Source organism: Phascolarctos cinereus, unplaced genomic scaffold, assembly GCF_003287225.1.
Source record: "Phascolarctos cinereus isolate Bilbo 61053 unplaced genomic scaffold, phaCin_HiC Scaffold_726;HRSCAF=1367, whole genome shotgun sequence".
In the NCBI taxonomy this organism is placed as follows: Eukaryota; Metazoa; Chordata; class Mammalia; order Diprotodontia; family Phascolarctidae; genus Phascolarctos; species Phascolarctos cinereus.
Window position 1 is genome coordinate 213,408,041 of NW_027556098.1, and position 19,976 is coordinate 213,428,016.

Here is a 19,976-nt window from a genome sequence, read left to right on the forward strand (position 1 = left end):
GTCCATATAAGTGATGACTTCACCAATTTTATTTCACAAAATACCTCTGACACTGTCACCAAAATGGAAACTTGTTTTCTTAGTCACATAAATATGGATCATTGATTTTCCTATATCTATAACTGAAATAGCTGTGTCAGACAACGAAATATAAAGTATAACTTTTAAAATTAAGTTTTTGGTTTGACAAGTAAAAGATTTTATATTTGGCAGTAGAATTTTGCAAGTAAAAATATAGAAAAATTCCATTGCTAGGCATGTGTTCCAATGAGGTCAATGGCAAAAAGGCCCCCATATGCACCAAAATATTTATAGTAGAGATTTTTATAGTAACAAGGAACTGGAAGTAGATACCATTCAACTTGGGGAATGCAATTTGGGGAAAGTTTTATATTGGGAATGTAATAGAATGTTACTGTGCTATTAGAAATGATTAGAAATGATGAATGAATATGAATAAGGGAAGCATGGGAAGGCATGATCTGTTATAAAGTTAATTAAGCAGAACCAAGTAAAAAAAATCTACTAAACATTGACTGATAAACATAAATGGAAAGAACAACAATAATAATAACATAATGCCTGGCACATAACAGGCACCATATAAATATTAGTTATGAATAATAATGTAAGTTCGTAAAGTGCTTTACATATGCTAACTCATTTCATCTTCAAAGCAACCCTTGAAGTAGTTGCTGTTATCCTGATTTTACAGATGAGAAAAGTGAGGCTTAGAGAGGTTAAGTGACTTGCCCAGGGTTACACAGCTAGTAAATGTCTAAGGCAGGATTTAAACTGGGGGCTTCCTGACTTCAGGTCTGACACTCTATCCACTGAACCACTTAGCTGCCATTAAGTTGAGAGCTTAATGCTTTGAAATTATAATGACCAAGGTTGGCCCCAAAGAAAAGATGTAAGTTGCCTCCCCTCACTTCTTATGGTTATGGAGCTATATGTATATTGTCAGACTTTGATGTGTTGGTTTTGCTGAACTCTTTGTTTCATTTTTTCTTAAAAGGGAATATTGAAAAGTGTAGTTAATGTAAAAAAGATGTCAATACAAATCTAATGAAAAAAAACTGCTTTACAAAAACTTCTTACCTACAGGAGTTTTAAAACCTCTACTTTGGGTCTGAGCTATTTTGGAGAGAAAGGATTCAAGTTAAGGTCCAGATTTTAACAGTGTAAGTCCCCCCCCCCATACATAGTAATTCTAATTACATTCCAATTATGTAAAGGCAGTTTAGCTGTCAGAGGTACCTTCTAGCCTCCAAAATTCTTAGGTTCTATGCAATGGTAAGAAATAGACTTATTTTTTAGTGATTCTATAAAGGTTTTGTTGTTCAGTCATTTTTCAGTTGGGTCCAACTCTTTGTGATCCCATTTGGGGTTTTCTTATCAAAGATATTAAAGTGGTTTGCCATTTCCTTCTCCAGCTCATTTTACAGATGAGGAAATGGAGGCAAACAGGATTAAGTGACTTTGACAAGAGTCATATAGCTGTTAAGAGGCAGGATTTGAACTTGGGAAGAGGAGTCTTCCGGACTTCAGGCCCAGCACTCTATCCACTGTGCCATCTGGCTGCCCCATTATATGAAAGTGTTATGCTTAAAAATAATGTTTTACACGTTCCATTTTCCTAGTAAAAAGTGCTTTTGCTCACTTTACCTTTCTGAATATTTTATTCTTTCCTTCTTTTGAAATTTTTAATAATAAATTATTTGTTATTTTCTTATAAGGATTTTTAAAAAGCTGTCACTACTTGTTTTCATAATCTCTGTATTTGATTGAAAGCTAATCAGATTTGGAGTCAGAAGATGTGAATCTCAAATTGCTTAGTACCTGTATGACATTGGTCATAACTTTCCTGAGTTTTGGTTTTACCTGTAAAATGAGATGGTTGAGCTACATGATTTTCCAGAGTCTTTTCCACTTCTAGATCCTATTATCCTGATATATAATGACCAGATGACAACTTTTTGTTACTGGCATTCAACCGACTGTCATAATAATAATAATGCCTTAGTTAAAAGTTACCCTTGTGATAATCTGTTAGGTTTCATCTTCTTATGTTGTAGTAGTTTCCTTTAATGAATTTAATTCATTTAACATGAGTTTTTTGCTGTAGGCAAGTTCCTCATAACCCTGTTAAATTGTATGAGTATTAGGGGCAGCTAGGTGACCCAGTGGGTAGAGCACCAGTCCCGGAGTCAGAAGGACCTGAATTCAAATCTAGTTTTAGACACTTACTAGTTTTGCGACCCTGGGCAAGTCACTTAACCCTGACTGCCTCCAAAAAAAAATTATATGAGTATTATCTCTGACAAAGGAAGAAACAGAGACTCAGAAGTTAAATATCTTCTTTTAGGTTATTTAGCTAATAGTGTAATTAACATTTGAACCCAGTTTTGTTTTGCTTCCAAAGCCAGTGTCTTTTCCTTTAACTATTACTGCCTGCTACACTATAGAATAAGAACTTCTGTCCCTAAAGGAACTTATTATTAAACATTAAATTGTTCATGATTATAAAGCTGTAATCATTTGTGTTTCTTGTATAGATACATAATAAAATGTTAGATTAAATCAGGGTTTGGCAATGTTTTTGGAAGGCAACTAAATGGGGGACCCAAGTTTTTGACCCTAGTTTCCTGTTATGGCAGGAAGGAAAAATGTTAGCATTAGCGGTTGGTATGTAGAAGACTTGGGAATGATTGTCTTGTCAAAAATCCCTCTATTCTACCAGTCAGTCATAGATTCAGAGCTCTTCTAATATGCATTTAGCCCACAGAGCCTTATTTGAGCTATCCATCCTGTATGTAGTTGTGTTAATTACTTTAATCTGTTAATAGATAAGATCAGTATATATTTCTTAAAATGTAAGCAGATAAAAGTGAAGGGAAGCATCATAGTACAGTAGAAAGAGCATTGGCTCCAAGACTGGAATCTGAGAATCTGAGTTCAAATCCTGATTCTTTTTTTCACTTCTCTATATGCCCTTGAAATCACTTAACCTCTCTGGGTCTCAGTTTTTCTTCATCTGTAAAATGAAGGAATTGAAAGTTATGTTTCAGCTCTACAGTCTGCAGTCCTATAATCTTGTGAAATATCTAAAACAGATTTAATTGTCCTTTCTTGCATAAGAATTTTCATTTGAGAAACCACTTCTCAATTTCTCCAACCCCTTCTATTACTCTTCCAGGGATCTGCTTGTACTCAACCACCAGTTTCTCCAGAGCAACCTCTTGTTTGTATGAGGCATTCATAAGTGTTGTGTTCCTGTCTTAGGGATGAAAAGACTCTGAAGATCCTCAATGAGATGTCATAAGTACCAGTGTTATTGGCAGAGTAGATAATTCATTTGTTTTCTAGTAACTTTGTAATGTAGGTGTCAACCATATTTCATGGCTGTTCTAGGTATTTATAGTTTGTTCCTCCCCTAGTGTTTCAGTTTATTATTTTTTAACATTGCAAAACTATTTTGTTTTTCAGTATCCTTGCCATGAAAAGTGGATGCGATAAGTTGTTTGCCTTATGAAATTCAAGTTACACGTGAATTCTGCCAGGTATATATTTAGTACTGTTAAGTAAATTTTTGTTTAAAATATTAAACGTAGTTATAATGTGCAGAACTTTTTCTGTAAGCATAATTGTTGTTAAGCGGTGTTAGGAAGGATACATGATCTAGTCTGGAATTTTACCAACATTTGTTTATCTTTAAAGCTGCCATTACAAATTCATTCATTTCACAAACATGTTTTTTAAAAAAAATCACTGTTACTAACTTTAGTTTAGGTTAACTAATTTCTGTAAGGTAATAAGTAATAGATAAGGCTGATACACACACACACACACACACACACACACACACTTTTTGCTTTTTGCTGAGGCAGACAGGGTTAAGTGACTCGCCTCAGGGGCACACAGTAAGTGTCAAGTGTCTGAGGTTGAATTTGAACTCAAGTTCTCCTGACTCCAAAGCCAGAGCTCTATCCACTGCACTACCTAGCTGCCCCAACTGCTATATTTCTTAAAATGTAAGCATATGTAAGTGAAGAAAAGTAGGGTACAGTGGAAAGAGTGTTTTTAGGCATGCATTTTCATCCTTTTTTAAACCAATTCCTCATAGAGAAAAGATGTCTTAAAGTTCTATTAGTGTATCTTTAAAATCTCTATCCAACACAACTCTACTTATTTCCCCAAATCTATATTTTAAGTAGCACAAGTTTTTCTTTGATTTTGCTATTTTAGTTGTCATATACTTATCTGAGACATCTAGAAATAGATATTTGGACCTCCCAGTTCCTTTTATCAGTAGGAATAAAGAAATCAATGTAAAGTGCATTGGAAAAACATTAAATGTTTTCTGGGTTTTGTTTTTTGTTTTGGCTTATCTGAAGTGTTATGAAGAAATTTTAGAGACCTAAAAAGGTCTAGTAAAATATTCTTGATCAAAATCTGTTCTATGTGAGTGGATAGTAGGATAAGTAGTGCTGAATAGGGCTTTAATTGCAGAGTTAAAGCAGGAAACATTATAGATGTGCACTTAAAGAGGAATCTGAGGATTTAAGATTGTTATGTTGGTTCAGTTGTTTTTCAGTCATGCCTGACTCTTCATGAACTCATTTGGGGTTTTCTTGGCAAAGATACTAGAGAAGTTTGCCATTTCCTTTTCTAGCTCATTTTATAGATGAGTAGCTGAGACAAACAGGGTTAAGTGACTTGCCCAGGGTCACACAGCTAGTAAGTGTGTGAGGTTGGATTTGAACTCATAAGAGGAGTCTTCCTAACTCCAGGCCCAGTACTCTATCCACTGTGCCATGCTTAAGATTCAGTTTAGGAAGCTGTTCCCTGCATCCCTGACACAACCATTCCTGTTTCCTTACCTTTATCTGTACCTTGAACGTATTGGGTATGGGAGGTATCCAATAGATGGAAGATTGCAATAAGATCGCCCATTTAGACCTTAAATATATTTACACATACAGGGAAGTGGGCTAGTAGTACTAACAATTTATATGTAAGAAAAGGTAGAGGAAACCAAAGTTCAAGATGTGTTGCTAATTATTATGTAACCTTGAATAAGTTGCTTAACTTTTTTAAGCTTCCTTCAGTGACCTCATCTGTAAAATGAGGTTGGACTAGATCTTTAAAATGCTGTGAAATGCTAGACAGAAGGGAAATTGAAAACTGAAAATTCAGTCAGACAAATATTTGTTAGATGCTTAACTGTGTGAAAAGTACTGCAGAAAGAAAGAAGACTTGACTGGATTTCATAGAAACAAAAGCATTTAGGAGACTTTTAAATTTAAATGTCAAGGCAGAGAACTCCTATTAATCAGTATTTTCGTTATTTCTATTTCTTTTTTTAAAGCCTTTTCTTTAAGGAATTATTTTAAAATAAGGAATTGGAAATAGTGGCAAAGCACCCTACTTAGTGTATCTGGCAACAGCAATATACTTCTGTGAAGCATACATTTAAATGACAACATATTGTTGTACTTTGCAAACATAGATTACCTTTCTTCTGTAAAACACCTGGCTCCACTAGAATTTCGTGATTATGAGAATGGAAGAGCCTTGAGCGATCATTTGACTTTAGTCAGAGCCATAACCCAGCCTTAAAAAAGAATCATTTACTTTGAAAGATCTCCAGAGCAGGAGTTTCATAATCTCAGTAATTTTTTCTAGTAGTTGATGCATGTTCATAAACGTCTTCATTTTTATCTAACCCAAGTCTTGTCTAACTCATCTTGTAGTGTAACTCTATTAAAATTTTAGCTCTCAAGTGAAGATTAATAACTGAGCCCTATGTTTTGTGCTTCTTAAAAAAGTGTATTAATCCTTTATGTGTTTGAAGTCCTGTCTTCATTAGCCACCTCTCTTCTGATTCTGTTTATCTTCTTTGGACACTTCCACTTTACCAGTGTCCTTAAACTGTAATACCCAGAACTGAACACAGTACCTCAGATATTTTCCAACCAAGACCGAGTACAGAAGTGTTTTAAAACAAAGGAGTAAGAAGAGGGGAATTGTGTTGGTAATGTGATTGCAGGAAGTATCAGGCTAGGAAACAGATGAGTAAATTAAAAAAAAAATTCTTAAGTAGTTGTTATGTGCTGGGGAAACAATTTCAAAAAGAAACTGGCTCCCTGCTCTCAGGAAATTTGGATGTGTTATTTTCCCCATTAGAATGTAAATTTGCTGAGATCAGGGACTGAGTCTGGATACTGGACAAATAAGACAGTTTTGGTCTAGGGAGTCTTAGAAATGGTAAGTTGACACATATGACATGCCTTTCCATAAGTAGTGGTAGTGTTGTTTTCCTTGATGCACGTAGAAGAAAAAATGGAGGGGAAGAAGGCAAATGGTAAGGTCACTTGGATGGACAGCCTAATGGGATGTGAAGGCAGATAAGAGGCTAGTGCAATGGGCCGGCCAATAGATACGGTATGCTAGTTTACCAGTTAACTTGGTTGGACGTTAGAGTGGGAACTTCAAAGAGGAGTGAATTAACTTCCCGAGACTGAGAACATGAGAGTAATTTGTGGATTTGTTGTTGTTGTTTTTCCAAATCAATTGCTATTGCTTTGTTTTAATTAAGTGGTTTTTTCCTCTAGTGATGAATAAGTCAGAGAAGGATCTTCCAGCCAGTGTGTTTGGAGAATATGTTCTTCAAGTTAGCCCTGACAGATTTTTGTTGTAAACCAAGCTTTCTCTGCAGTTTTTACTCTGTGTGAACTGTATGTAGCTACAGCTAATCCTCTTCATGAACTTGGTACCCTTCTCTCCTCTTACTCCCTTGCCCTAGTTAGGTCAGAACCTTACTTCAGACTTTGCTTGAGTCCTGGTAACATATGACACAAAATCTCAGCTGTCTTTTAGTAACAGATAGCCTTCTTGCTTTTTTACTGTACATCCAGATATATTTCTTTTTTCTTTTTTTTGCTAGGCATTGTGACCTGCCCAGGGTCACATAGCTAGTAAGTGTTAAGTATCTGAGGCTGGATTTGAATTCGGGTCCTCCTGATTCCAAGGCCAGAGCTCTATTCACTGCGCCACCTAGCTGCCCCAATATATTTCTTTCAGAGACCCACTCTACCCTTACATTCTACCAGCATCTCTTTATTTTAATCTTCCTCTGTGAATGTTGTCTCAATTAGGAGCTGAGCCAATTTTAAAATTTGCGATTGTACCTCGGAGTGAAAAGTTTGAGAGGACAGTGTGTGCCCTTCATGTCCTTGGAGTGCATATACTGTAGGCATTGGATTTCATGAAGGAACTTAATAGATATACAAAGTCTCATGGTTCTTAATGGACACAATAGAGCACTATGGGCTCAGTAATAGATGGATTTGTAGCTCGCAGAAGAAGAAGACCCAAACAACTTAGCTTATTTAGGAGCGGGAAGCTTAATAACTGTCTGCAAATATTTGAAAGGATGTCGGGAAGACTTATTCTGTTGTTCTAAATGGGAAAAGACCAAAGGGTAGAAGAAACAGAGAGGTGGATTTTAGTTCTTGTAACAAAGAACTTCCTAATAATTAGAGCTGTCCAAACAGTTGAATGGCTGTCCCACTAGCTAGTGCAGGGTGGGGAACCTGCTGCCTCAAGGCCACGTGTGGCCTTCTAGGTCCTCAAGTGCAGCCCTTTCACTGAATCCAGACTTGCCAGAACAAATCCCCTTAATAAAAAGATTTGTCCTGTAAAACTTGGACTCAGTCAAAAGGCCACAGGTTCCTACTCCTGAGCTAGTGATTTTCCAGTCACGCCACCTAACTGCCCCAAGCTAGTCCATTTTTAAGCTCCTTTCTAAAACACAGATTTGATAACTGCAATTTCTGTCATGAAACATTGAAATATTTCAAGGAATGGAGTTAATTATTCAAATTTCACCAAATGCAACCAGGATATATAATTTTAAAATATAAAAACAAGGTCACTTCAACTCTGGAACTCACATGTCATCAGTACCCCTTTGCCCCTGGGCCCCACCCTCTGATTATATCAGTGGGAGTTGGAGAGTTCCTCTCAGAACTTGCTCCATTCAAGGAGTGTACCCAGGCCAGCCATCTCTTTATTATGCATGCACCCCTCTCCCCCACCCCTTTCAGCTTCCTTTTATACTTTTTTTTAAATCTCACGGTAGATTATAAGCACTTCGGGTGCAGGGGCTTTCTTGGGGGTAGAGAGGAGAGTCGTTTCTAGCACTAACACAGTGCCTGCCACATAGTAGGTGCTTAATAAATGTTTATTGGTTGATTAAAATGCCACATAAAGCAATATCAACATAAATTGTAATTTGTGATAGCATGTAGGATCCTTTTTGCTATCTGCAGATGTTTCCTTATTGTAATTTTGGCAGTGATTCAGAGACTAAAGACAATAACTTAAATGATAGATTTGAGTGGGAAAATTACGACTGCCTACATATTTGAAGAATGTAAGTATAAAACAACATTATATGCTCTTTATCAAAGTGCCTATAAAACAAAAGTTTACCAGTGATTTCCTCATGTGGAGCCAAGGAAACACAAAGTATAGTTAAGAAATGTGAAATATATTTGGTTATATTAATAACTATTAAGGGAAAATGATGGTGGTATTAGTTTTAGAATTTAGAGACTAGTCATAGAGAATAGAATTTTAGAGCTGCAAAGGACCTTAGTGATGCTACAGAAGCATTTTAAAGAGTAAGAGCTTACTCTACTAGGATCCCATGGTTGTATCTTAAAATTTCTTTAGATAATTTCCCACATAATTTAGCCATAAAACTTATATATCAATGCCTTATGTTGCCTAACAATAAAATGGTATCTTAAACAGATAATAGGAAGATTGTTGGTTAGAGGAAAAGAGAAAATATTTTTTTCTTACATATTCTTATAATTAACTGTCAGATAACTTGGAAAAACAAAGAACTTTTTTTTTTAAGCCAGTAACTTCTATCCTATCACTTTCCCCTAACTCTCTTTCTTGGACCTACTTCTCTTCTCTGACTTGGCTATCTCTTTACCTCCCATGGGTTCAGTTACCATTTCTACTCAGATAACTCCTAGCTGTAGTATCTCTCTGAAGTTCCAGTTCACATTAACAATTGCTTATTGGGCAGCATCAATTAGGTTTCCCCATAGGTGTTTCAAACTCAAGACTTCCAAAAGGAAACTCATTGTTTTGCTAAACTTGTCCTTCTTTCAATTGCCTTATTTCGGTTAAAGCCCAGGCAGTTCAAGTCACCCAGGTTCATAATCTTGAAGTCAAATTCAACTCTTCCTTCTCCCTCATCCCTCATATCCAATCAGCTGCCACATCTTGTCAGTTCTATTTACACAACATCTCTCTCATCTGTCCTCTTCTGCATTCACATGGCTAACACTTTAGGCCAACCAATCCATCCTCATTTTTCTCTGCAAAGAGGTTCTTAACCTTTTTTATGCCATGGACCACCTATGATGGTCTATTGGCCACTGCTTAGATTAAGGTTATTAAACATGTAAAATAATCAATTTTGTTTTAAAATAATTATTAGTATTTTTAAAAACAAGTTCATGAACCTCAGGTTAAGATCCCTTGCCCTAGAATATTGTAATGGTTATCTAATTGGACCATTTTCATTATCTCTTACCTATTATTCATTCTCCATATAGCTTCTAATATAATCATCCTAAAGCATGGTTAATGTTACTCTTCCTGCTCAAGAACCATTATTGATTCCGTTATATCTAGGGTAATAAGAATTCCTTAGCTTGTCTTTTAAAGCACTTCACAGTCTGATATCAGTCTTCCTCTCCAGACTTACTTCACATTACTCCCTTTTACACACTCTTAGACAAAGTGGGAATCAAGGATTTTCATCTCCTTATCCTCCCTCTCATCCTTGCCTTTTGGCTTCATACAAGATTCAGCTTCTCTTTTCCTGATTACCTTAGTTACTAGTGTTTTCTCCATCAGAATATTGTGTGTGTATGTGTATGTATGTTACATATATATGTATTATATATGTAATGTACATACATTTGCATTTTCAGTTTTTTTATGAGACATCTTTATATTCCGTGTCTTTATGTGTAACCCTTCTAGTCAGGATAAATGCTGAGTCCTAGAGTCATTCCTAGTTCTTGAACTACCTAGCTATGTTACCTGTATTTCTAGACCCTTAGCAATGTTCTTTATACTATTCCATGTTTCTTTTTTCTTGTGGATTAAACAGAAAAAAATAAGAGTTGAGTGACAGATTAATTTATAATTTGAGGAAGCCAGGAGTTAATTTGGTGGTGTGTATTATTAGGGGAAAGGATTTTCTGATAATATGTTTGGTACTGTGTCTCTCCCTCCCCCTTTCCCCTTTTTTTCTCACAATTACAGTCAGGATTTTTCTCATTTACATGTATGAAGACATGGGCACACATTAAATTTCCAGAAAACACAAAGCCAAGGGGGTTAGTCAATATTTAAGATGATAGAATTAAGGCTAAAACAAAGCACCCCAAGTTTGGCAGGTAAATTGATCCAGGATTTATTCAGCAACTGATGTTAGGGAATTTATTTCATCATCTGAGCAGGATTCCAATAAGAAATTTAGCCCTCTAGCTATTTATACAGGCAAGTAAACAAGTTGGTAAACAGTAGTTATAAGCACAGTTAAGAAGGGATTAAAGGAACAAAGTCTTGGATGGGATAATGTAACCTATTATAGTTGTAATTATTAAGAAAATATTTTCTTTCTTTCAGGCATTTGGGGTGAAGTGACTTGCCCAGGGTCACACAGCTAGTGTCAAGTGTTTGGTCTGAGGCCACATTTGAACTCAGGTCCTCCTGACTTCAAGGCTAGTGGTCTCTCTACAATGCCACCTAGCTGCCCCAAGAAAATATTTTCCATATGTGTTTGCCTACTTACAAAATGGAGGACAGTTTCCTCCTGGAAATGGAATGGTTTAGTTAAGCCAGGTTATATGCTTCTTTGGAATCAAAGTTCAAAAAAGACCCCTACAGACTAAACAGATGTGTAGAAATCAGGAAGATGAAATTTAGTAGGGTTGGAACATGAGAGAACTATATTCAAGGAAGAGAAAGAGGTTAGAGCTGATCACTGAAGAGCATAAATTTTTTCATGTTTGGGAAGAGGAGGTGATAGGAGAAATAGATGGGTGTGGCTGCTGAAACAGGTCAAAATTAGACTGAAGAGGTTGTGAGTTGGACCAGGCTGAAGTCTCTAGAAGAGGTAGCAAAAGTTGTGCAGACAGTCTCTAAGTGAAGCCCAGTTTGGTGACTCAGGACTTTCCTGATTTTGAGGGCCTAGCCAATTGTATTCGCTTTGTGCAAGCAAGGCCAATAATAGGATCTAACATTCCCCTTGCTTTTCTGTTGCTCCTTAAGCAGTCATGAAGTTTATGTAGACTTTTGAAGTATTTGGCTATTAAGAACTACCAGGGCAAAGCTAGGGGATAAATGTGTTCAGAGTCCGAAGATACAAAGTTAGGGTTTAAGTCCATACAGGATCAGAGGATCATTGATTTTATAATTAAAGGAAACGTAATAATCATCTATTGCAACACTTCATTTGTACTGAGCAAATTTGGGCTTAGCCAAGGAAGTGGCTTGCCCAAAGTTACAGAGTAAGCAGAAGATCAGTATTTAAACACATCTGATTAAAGTCCAATACAGACAGTTCTCACTTTACGCAAATTTGACTTTGCAGTAAAGAATTCTGAAAGAAATACACATTCCAGTTCTGGTTTAAAAATCATGCAGGATTTTATAATCTGCAGGTGTCAGGAGAGGCTGCCAGTGAAGATATTGAAACAGCAAAGAAATTCTCAGAGTTCCTGCAAAAAATAATAGGTGAAGGTCCCTACTTGCCAGAGCAAACCTTTATAATGTAGATGAAACCAGCCTATTTAATCAGAGTGCCATCTCAAACCTATATCTCTGTGGAGGAAAAAAAAAACTGTGTCAGGTTACATAGCTTTGAAAAACAGTTACTCTTCTTCCTGAAGGAAATGCGTTTGGGATTTGTGAACTAAAACTTTGCTGTTCAAAATCTGAGTATTGAAAAGAATCAGCAAGACAACACTATCAGTGCATTGCCCTAAGGCTTGGATAAACCTCTATCATCTTTGAATAATGATTTATGCGCTGCTTCTTTACCGAAGTGGAGAAGTTTTGTAATGATAATGACATTCCTTTCAGAATTCTACTTATTTTGGGTAGTGCCCCAGGTCACCCTCCCCATCTGGATGAATTTAGTGAAAAAGTGAAAGTGGTATACTTACTTCCCCCTTAACACTACCTTGTAATTACAACCTTTGTATCAGGGAGTGATTGCAGTTTCAAGGCCTGTTATTTACTCACTACATTTATCCACGCAGTATTAGCTTTGGTTGCAGATAAGGATTTGACATTGAGAGATTTGTGGAAGTCCTATAATATTTACCATGCAATCTGAAGTATTGCTAAGACCTGGCAAGATGTAACAGAAATGTGTATGAAGAAAATTTGGAGAAAAGTATGCCTGCAGTTGATTACTGATTTTCATGCATTTTACAAAGATGAATTGAAGAAGTGAGTAATAAGATTGTAAAATTAACACAAGATTTGGAGCTAGAAGTAGATGAGAATGATGTGGAGGAGTTGATGGAGTCTCATGGAGAATTATGAAATGAGGATCTGATTGAGCTGCTAGCTGCAAAGACTGAAGAAGAAGAAAAGGTTCCCAGTGAAACAATTGGCAGAAGCATTTCATCATTTGAGTGAATTTTTTTTTTCTTATATCGAAAAGATGAATCCAAATACTTTTTTTAGATTCATATTTTGGTAGCAGTGTGCCTTTAGAGCATAATGTTTCTGAAGCCTTTTTTTTTAATTTTGGATTTTTTTAAAAATTAATTTATTTTGATTTATCAACAATCACTTCCATAAATGCTTTTTAATTTTTTCTCCACCTCCCTCCCCCAGACAGCACACAATCTGATATAGGCTATAATTATACATTCCTGTTAAACATATTTTCACATTAGTGATGTTGTAAGTAAGAATTAGAACCAATAGGAGGAACCACCAGAAAGAGGAAACAAAACACAACAGAAGAAAAAAAATAGCGAATAGTGTGCCTTCAATCTACCATTCAAACTTCATAGTTCTTTCTTTGGATGTGGATAGCATTTTCCATCATGAGGCCTTTGGAGATGTCCTTGCATTGCTGAGAAGGGCTAAGTCTGTCAATATTAGTCATCGCACAACATGACTGTTACTGTGTACAACGTTCTCCTGCTTCTGCTCACTTTACTCAGCATCAGTCTATACAAGTCTTTCCAGGTTTTTCTGAAGTTTGCCTGCTCATCATTTCTTATAGCACAATAGTATTCCATTACATTCATATACCACAGCTTGTTCAGCCATTCCTCAATTGATGGGCATCCTCTCAATTTCTTGCCACCACAAAAAGAGCTGCTGTGAATATTTTTGTACATGTGGGTCCTTTTCCCATTTGTACGATGTCTTTGGGATATATCCCTAGAAGTGCTATTGCTGAGTCAAAGGGTATGCACATCTTTATAGCCCTTTGGGCATAGTTCCAAATTGTTTTCCAAAATGGTTGGATTCTAATGTCTTTCATATTCCTATATGAATCTAATTTTTCCAAGTTCAGAGACTAGTTGGATAATATTGCTTGTTGGGTGTAGTGGATGAGGAAGGGGCAACATACTGCACACCCGTGTTAATTTTACTGTACAGTGCTGTGTTATCATTACCTTTGCCTTTCATTTCATAATTCTGTTTCTTATGGTACAGTATTTACTATTTCTGCATTTTAGTACATTTTATGAGTTGCAAAAAGGTATTATTTTGTGTATGCCTTTGTTATATAGGCTTATTGAAGTGGATGGGTTAAGAGCATTATTTGCATTGCATAAAAATTTTTTTACATTGAGGTCTGTGGAATGGTACAGTCCACTTACATAAAGTGAGAACTCTATAATTCTTTGCACCACATTACACTGTCTCTTGAATGGATTGTTGTATAGAATGGGTTCTTGTATAATGGAACTCCTGGATTATTGTTTTTTCTTTTTTCTTTTTGTCTTCTTTCTCCTACTTTCTTTATCTCCAAGGCTTTATAACTTTTCCTCTCACATATTCCCCAAATTCCTGCATTTCTTTCTACTCCAGCAAAATCTCTTATAACAGTTGAATTGCTCTGGATGTCTTTTACCCTAGTCTTTTCATTCATTTTCAGTTCTCCCAGATGATACTTCAAGGACTAGTTCATATCTGTTATTTACATTGATATAAGGACTAAGGTCAAAATTATATGTTTTCTTCAGGCTGGATTGACTGGGTAGCTGGTTACCCTTTTTAGTCACTTTGCTTTACATTAGGAGATAATCTAGGAGATCATTTAAGGGTTCCCTTTAATTACTTTAATTTAGTATCCGAACTTCTTGTTTTCACACATTGTATAGGCTCCATTTGTTAATTGTGTGCAGTTGCAGCTACTATGTTGTCACTGTAACACTGGTAGTGATTTATTGATAATTGATAATACTCATTCTAATGATATTGAACAATGTAATTTTGGTAGCAGTGTGCCTTTAGAGCATAATGTTTCTGAAGTCTTTCATATTCTTATATTGGTAAGAATATACAGCATGTTTAAAAAGTCTTAGTGCAAGTTTTAAACTCTAAGCCATTAAAGCTTAAAACTGCATTAAGAGATTTGGGACATCTTGTACAATGATAGGAATTTAGCTGTCAGTATTATTGTCTTAAGTAATGAGGCTAAGTTTTCATGTCTTTGCACTATAGAGCTAAAATTACCAAAGAGATAAAACTTTAAACATTTTCCCCAGTAGGAATTGTTGAATGTAGATGAATTCAAGTACTATGGTTGAGTTTTGTTTTTGTTTTATCTTTGAGCTTCTTTTCTTTAAATCATGTCTGTCTCTTCTAAAGGAATTTCTGTTTCATCTGGATTTTGAAATACTGTTACTGGTAGTAGTTCCCAGTATTGTGGGAACGAGAGGTGAAATAAGATTACAATATACCATTTAGTCAGGATGTTCTAAGTAAAATCTCTTAGAAATTCCTCAAAAACCACCAGTTAGAGGTATATAAATTTCTTGAATTTTGAGGAAAATTAAGATGCATTGCTCTATTTTTGTTCCCATTACACATTTAAAGTCTTTCTTTGTTTAGGAATATCGAAATACAACTTGGTTTATTCATAAAATGATCATATTTTGTATGTAAGTTTTTATTTAGATAATTGCAAATAGAAGAACAGATTTTAGGAATGGAGTCCCACTGCCTCATTTTATAAAAGAAATCTTATAGTAAAGAGGTGAAAATTTCAAAAGGAAGGAAGGGATGGCCAAAAGCTATAGAGAGGCCATGGTAACAGTTGCCTGTTTTGTTTTCTGGGCCCTGCTCTGTGGCGTCACCCTCAGTAAGATCATTGTGGAAGATGGGGAGGGAAGGGTTGTGGGAAAGGGGGGAACCAAACTCTGAAGGAACCTTAAATCCTACTGCACTTAAGAACTTCCTGCTCCGATGTCCTCAGTGGTACCCCCCGGCCTGAGGATGGTAATGGCACAAGGAAGGTTTTCTGCTAGAGAGGCTGGTGATATAGGATGCGTGTGAAATCAAAAATGTTTATGAACATTTAATGCCCCCACACAAGTATGTTGTATGACCTAAGGCAGGATGAGCGGTCTCTCTGAGCACCAAATTAAGTACAGAACACTTCACGCTAGGGCTCCATCTCCTTTCACAGGACGTCTCTCTTCACTCATGACGGGATCCATCAGTGGCACTCCCTCTTAGCACCAAAACAAGATCCCCCTCCTTTTACTCCTTTTTCAGTTCTCTCCGGTTTCTTAGCCACTCTGCTACAGACTCTTGTCTTCCTTAGAGACCACAGGCATCACCTTCTCATGCCAGGCATCCCTCAACGTGACCAGAGCACATCACGCACTCTCCTTTATCTTCCTGATTCCCTCCCTCCTTCCATCTACTGTTTCATTTTATAATTTAGTCCCACAGAAAAAATATTGCTTCATCTGTAGGTAAGGTGCTGCAGTGTTCAGCCTGGGCCTGTCTCTCTGTCATCATCTCCACTTGATTTCTGCCTTCACTCCTGTCTCCTTGTGCATATTTAGAAAGAAGTCTCTTCCTTGGCTCTGCTGTCAGTTCTCACTGGCCTTGGCTGTTCTATCTGCATTCATTTACTCCTCTGGAATTTCTTATGTCTGGGATGTTCGAGAATCAAAAAGGCTCAGCATGGATGAACAGCAGGTTTGACTACATGGGGGTCATCAAAGGATAGATGCCATCTCTGTCTGCCTCATCCTCAGTCTCCCCAAATATGGCTCTTGATCACCTCAGCTATTCCACAATGCAGATGTTTTCTCCTTGGCCTAAACTTACATCCTTCCTTCTTCCTTCCAGCATCTGTATACATACACTAACTTTTTTTCTGGTTTCTTAAGAATGTTTCACATGCCTCTTTATTATCAAATGTCCATCTTTTTTCATTTATGGTTAAGCTGAGAATTGCAGGGCAGGTCACCTTGGGCTGCAGATTGAGCTCTATTTTTCTTTGGAACACATTATTTCACTCCTTCCTGTGTTTTCTGACAGGTTCAGAATAGTCTTATTATTCAAATTTATTTTGTACTTGAAGCTCTTCTAGCCACTGCAGAATGTATTATTTCTTAATGGAGTTGTTAAGTTTAATCACTGTATGTCTTAGAATTTGCAGCCTTAGGCTTTTTGGTTTTTTTGGTTTGTTGAATGTAGTATTGGAAAGGGGTAAAGAAGGTCTCTTGCAGGTGATTAGTGCAGACTTGATGTGAAGAGCATGATGAACAGTAGGGGAGGGCTGCTTTGTGAGTTGGAGTTAGGTATTAATTCTTGCAGTTTTTACCTTCTTTGGGTTCTTGGTTTCCCAGAAGTGATATATTCTTTCAATTGGTATTTTGTTTTCTCTGTTCAGAAGTTCTTGGCAGTTTTCTTGCGTCATTTCTTGCATTATAGTGTTCAAGTTTTTTGACTTGTCTTGTTCTTCTAGAAGACTTATAATTTTTAAGTTGTCTCTACACATTCTGTCTTCCAGATCAATATGTATTGCTTATATACTGAACAAGTTTTCTTTTAATCTTACTGCTTTTTACTTTCTTTCAGATTGTCCTTATTTCTGTGTATTTGCCTCCCTAATCAGTTGTCCTGTCTTTTGTTCCTTTGGTGAGACTTAGCACCATGAATTCAAGGTTTTCTGTTTCGCCAGGTATTTCTGCTGTGCAGGTCAGACTTCTGCTCTCACAGTTCTTATTTTTTCTTTTAAACAAGTCAGGAACAACATGTTGTGGTTCCGTGTTCTCAAATTCTTAGGGTTCTTTGTCTCATCTGAAGTCATTTTCCTTTGTTTTGGAGTACTTATAGGTTCCTGAACTAATTTACTAGATCCACAGCCATTTTTTTTATCTGCTGTTAGTGTCTTCTCTTTTGGCTCATCTGCTTATGCTCAGTGTCTTTGAATTTTCTTTCTCCTGAGATCTTTGATAATTTCAGTCTTCTTCCCCCATATTTTGCCCCATGGCTCACTTTCTGACTCCCTTCCTTTTGATGTTTTGCCAGCCTAGATCTGCCCCAAGTGACTTTTGGGCCCTTGACTCTTTTTCTTCAGGCTTAGTGGAGTGCCATATGACATACTCCCCCACCCCCACCCCACACAGAGAGTCCTGGCCTGTTACCTGTGTTCCCCTAATTCTGTGGCCCAGTAATACAGATTACTGTCTCACTGCTGCTACTGCAGCCTGGCCAAATTTCTGCTGTTTGGAGTTTGGATCTCTGTGGTACTGAGAGGAGGTGGCGGTTAGTGTAGAGTTGTATTCCTGAACATATATCCTGTTCCTTTCACTCCATTCCTCAATTCTCCTTCAAAGCTCTATTGTAGCCCAGGGCTGCAGTGGCTCCAGCTTTCACATCCTCAGCACATTTTTTTAGCTTAGCATTTGGATTTTCACAGTATTGGAAAGGGGTAAAGAGGGTCTCTTGCAGGTGATTAGTGCAGACTTGATGTGAAGAGCATGATGAACAGTAGGGGAGGGCTGCTTTGTGAGTTGGAGTTAGGTATTAATTCTTGCAGTTTTTACCTTCTTTGGGTTCTTGGTGTCCTAGACCATGGAAACAGCTGAACTTTCTTTATCTATGGTGAATGATTTCTGTTGTGGAGAGGTTTGAGAAGTTATGAGGTCCAGAGAAAATGTCTAGTTCTCCATCTTGTTGGTCATGTGGCCCAGAATCTCTAATCACTTGGAAACAGTGGTTTAGACAAGATTGAAAATTTGTACTAACACCTTTATGTTGTAATGCAATTTACATCCACTATTTATTTCATTTAGTCTTGTAATAGGACTGTGAGGTAGGTAATGCAAATATTAATACTAAAAATACGAGGAAAATGAGGTTCAGAAAGTTTTGGAGACTTGCCCAAGGTCACTAAATTAGTTTGTGACTGATGTGAGAATCAAGTGGAGGTTTGGTGGAGGCAAGACACCAACCTGTCTTCTAACTTCACCTCTGTTCTTACCACTACACTACCCATCCCTTACTGCTATCAAAGCTCTCTCTTTATTCTGAATTCTATTCTTTTAGTGATGAATCTAATTTTATGCTACTTTATTTTTACGGCATTAATTCTATGGTGTTAGTTAGGATTAAAAGAGAGTTCCATCCCTCCCCCTTCTAAACCAATGGAGGGAATGCTGGTATGAGGGAAAAACCTTCTCAAATTATAATGGCTACACTGAGACAGAGGTAGAGTGGTAGGAACGCTATGCATACTGATCACAAGTAATGATCCGTTGACTGGAAGCACCTATAATCATTTCCATTCTCAAACCACAGCATGGCCAGAAAGATTTTGCCAGGCTCAAACTACTTCAGGTTTTGTCTGTAGGTTGCTGTCATCACACTGTGTTGTTGGGGTTTTTTTCTTTAAATATAATAAAATGAAAGCTAGAGCTTTCATTCCCATATCTTTTTAATTGATGATGTTGTTCCTTACCTCAGCCATCCCCATACATCTTGGCCTCCCTGAAATGCCTTTTCTTTTCTCCTCCGTGTTTTCAATTCCAATCCATTCATAAAGACCCAATCAAAGTCCATTTTTTCCAAGAAGTCTTTCCTGACTCTAATAATCTCATCCTGGTGTGGAAGAACTGTGGACTTGGAACCACGAGACCTTAATTTGAGTGTTGCTTTCACCATTTAACTAACTTTGTGACTTTGTAAAAATCGCTTAACCTTTATCAGTATCACTTTTCCTTATCTATATAATATTACACAACTACCATTTGCAGTGTGATTGTGAGGAACAAATGAAGTAAAATATGTAGCCCCTGAGGGCACTTCTTCCTTAACATGTAACTCCCAGAAATCAAATTCATGAGTTAGCAGCCATTCAAAATCATAGCTCACCAGCCCCCCCATCAATATGTTTCTTTTACTAGAGGAAATACTGGGTCAAAGGAAAAGGCATCAGCAAATAGCAGAGCAAAATAAATTGCCCAAAAGAGCCTTCATGTGCACAGCAAGTATCCAACTGGTTTCTATGTACCACCCATTGGAGAGGAGACACTGAGGGATCTCAAGTGACCAAGACATACGTAAAAGGAATCTTTGAGGCCAGGGGACACACTCATACATGGGACAACTCAAATGTCTAATGCTGCTGTCACCAGTGCCCTCTGAGAGTGTCAGTAGGCAAGCTGCTTTCTTTGCTAAACTAGAGTCCTCTGTTCTTATCTCTCTGCTACTCAGCTCTGTTATATCAATCAACAAATATTTATTAACCTGTTATGTTCCAGGCACCGTGCTAAGAGCTGGGGATACAAAAAGAGGCAAATGACTCTTTCTGCCCTCAAGGAGCTTACAGTGTAATGGGGGAGACATCATACAATCAAATATATACAAAGCAA

At 37.0% G+C, this 19,976-nt stretch overlaps 1 protein-coding gene across 1 annotated transcript in view; it reads left to right on the forward strand.

The window, feature by feature from the left end:
• The window catches only part of ATF2 (activating transcription factor 2), a 115,071-nt gene that overhangs the window by 14,364 nt on the left and 80,731 nt on the right, over positions 1 to 19,976 (forward strand). Inside the window, exon 2 of the mRNA XM_020991012.2 lies at positions 3,490 to 3,563. Coding sequence (XP_020846671.1) covers positions 3,532 to 3,563 — 32 coding nt within the window. The 5' untranslated portion in view covers positions 3,490 to 3,531. The remainder of the gene's footprint in view (positions 1 to 3,489; positions 3,564 to 19,976) is intronic.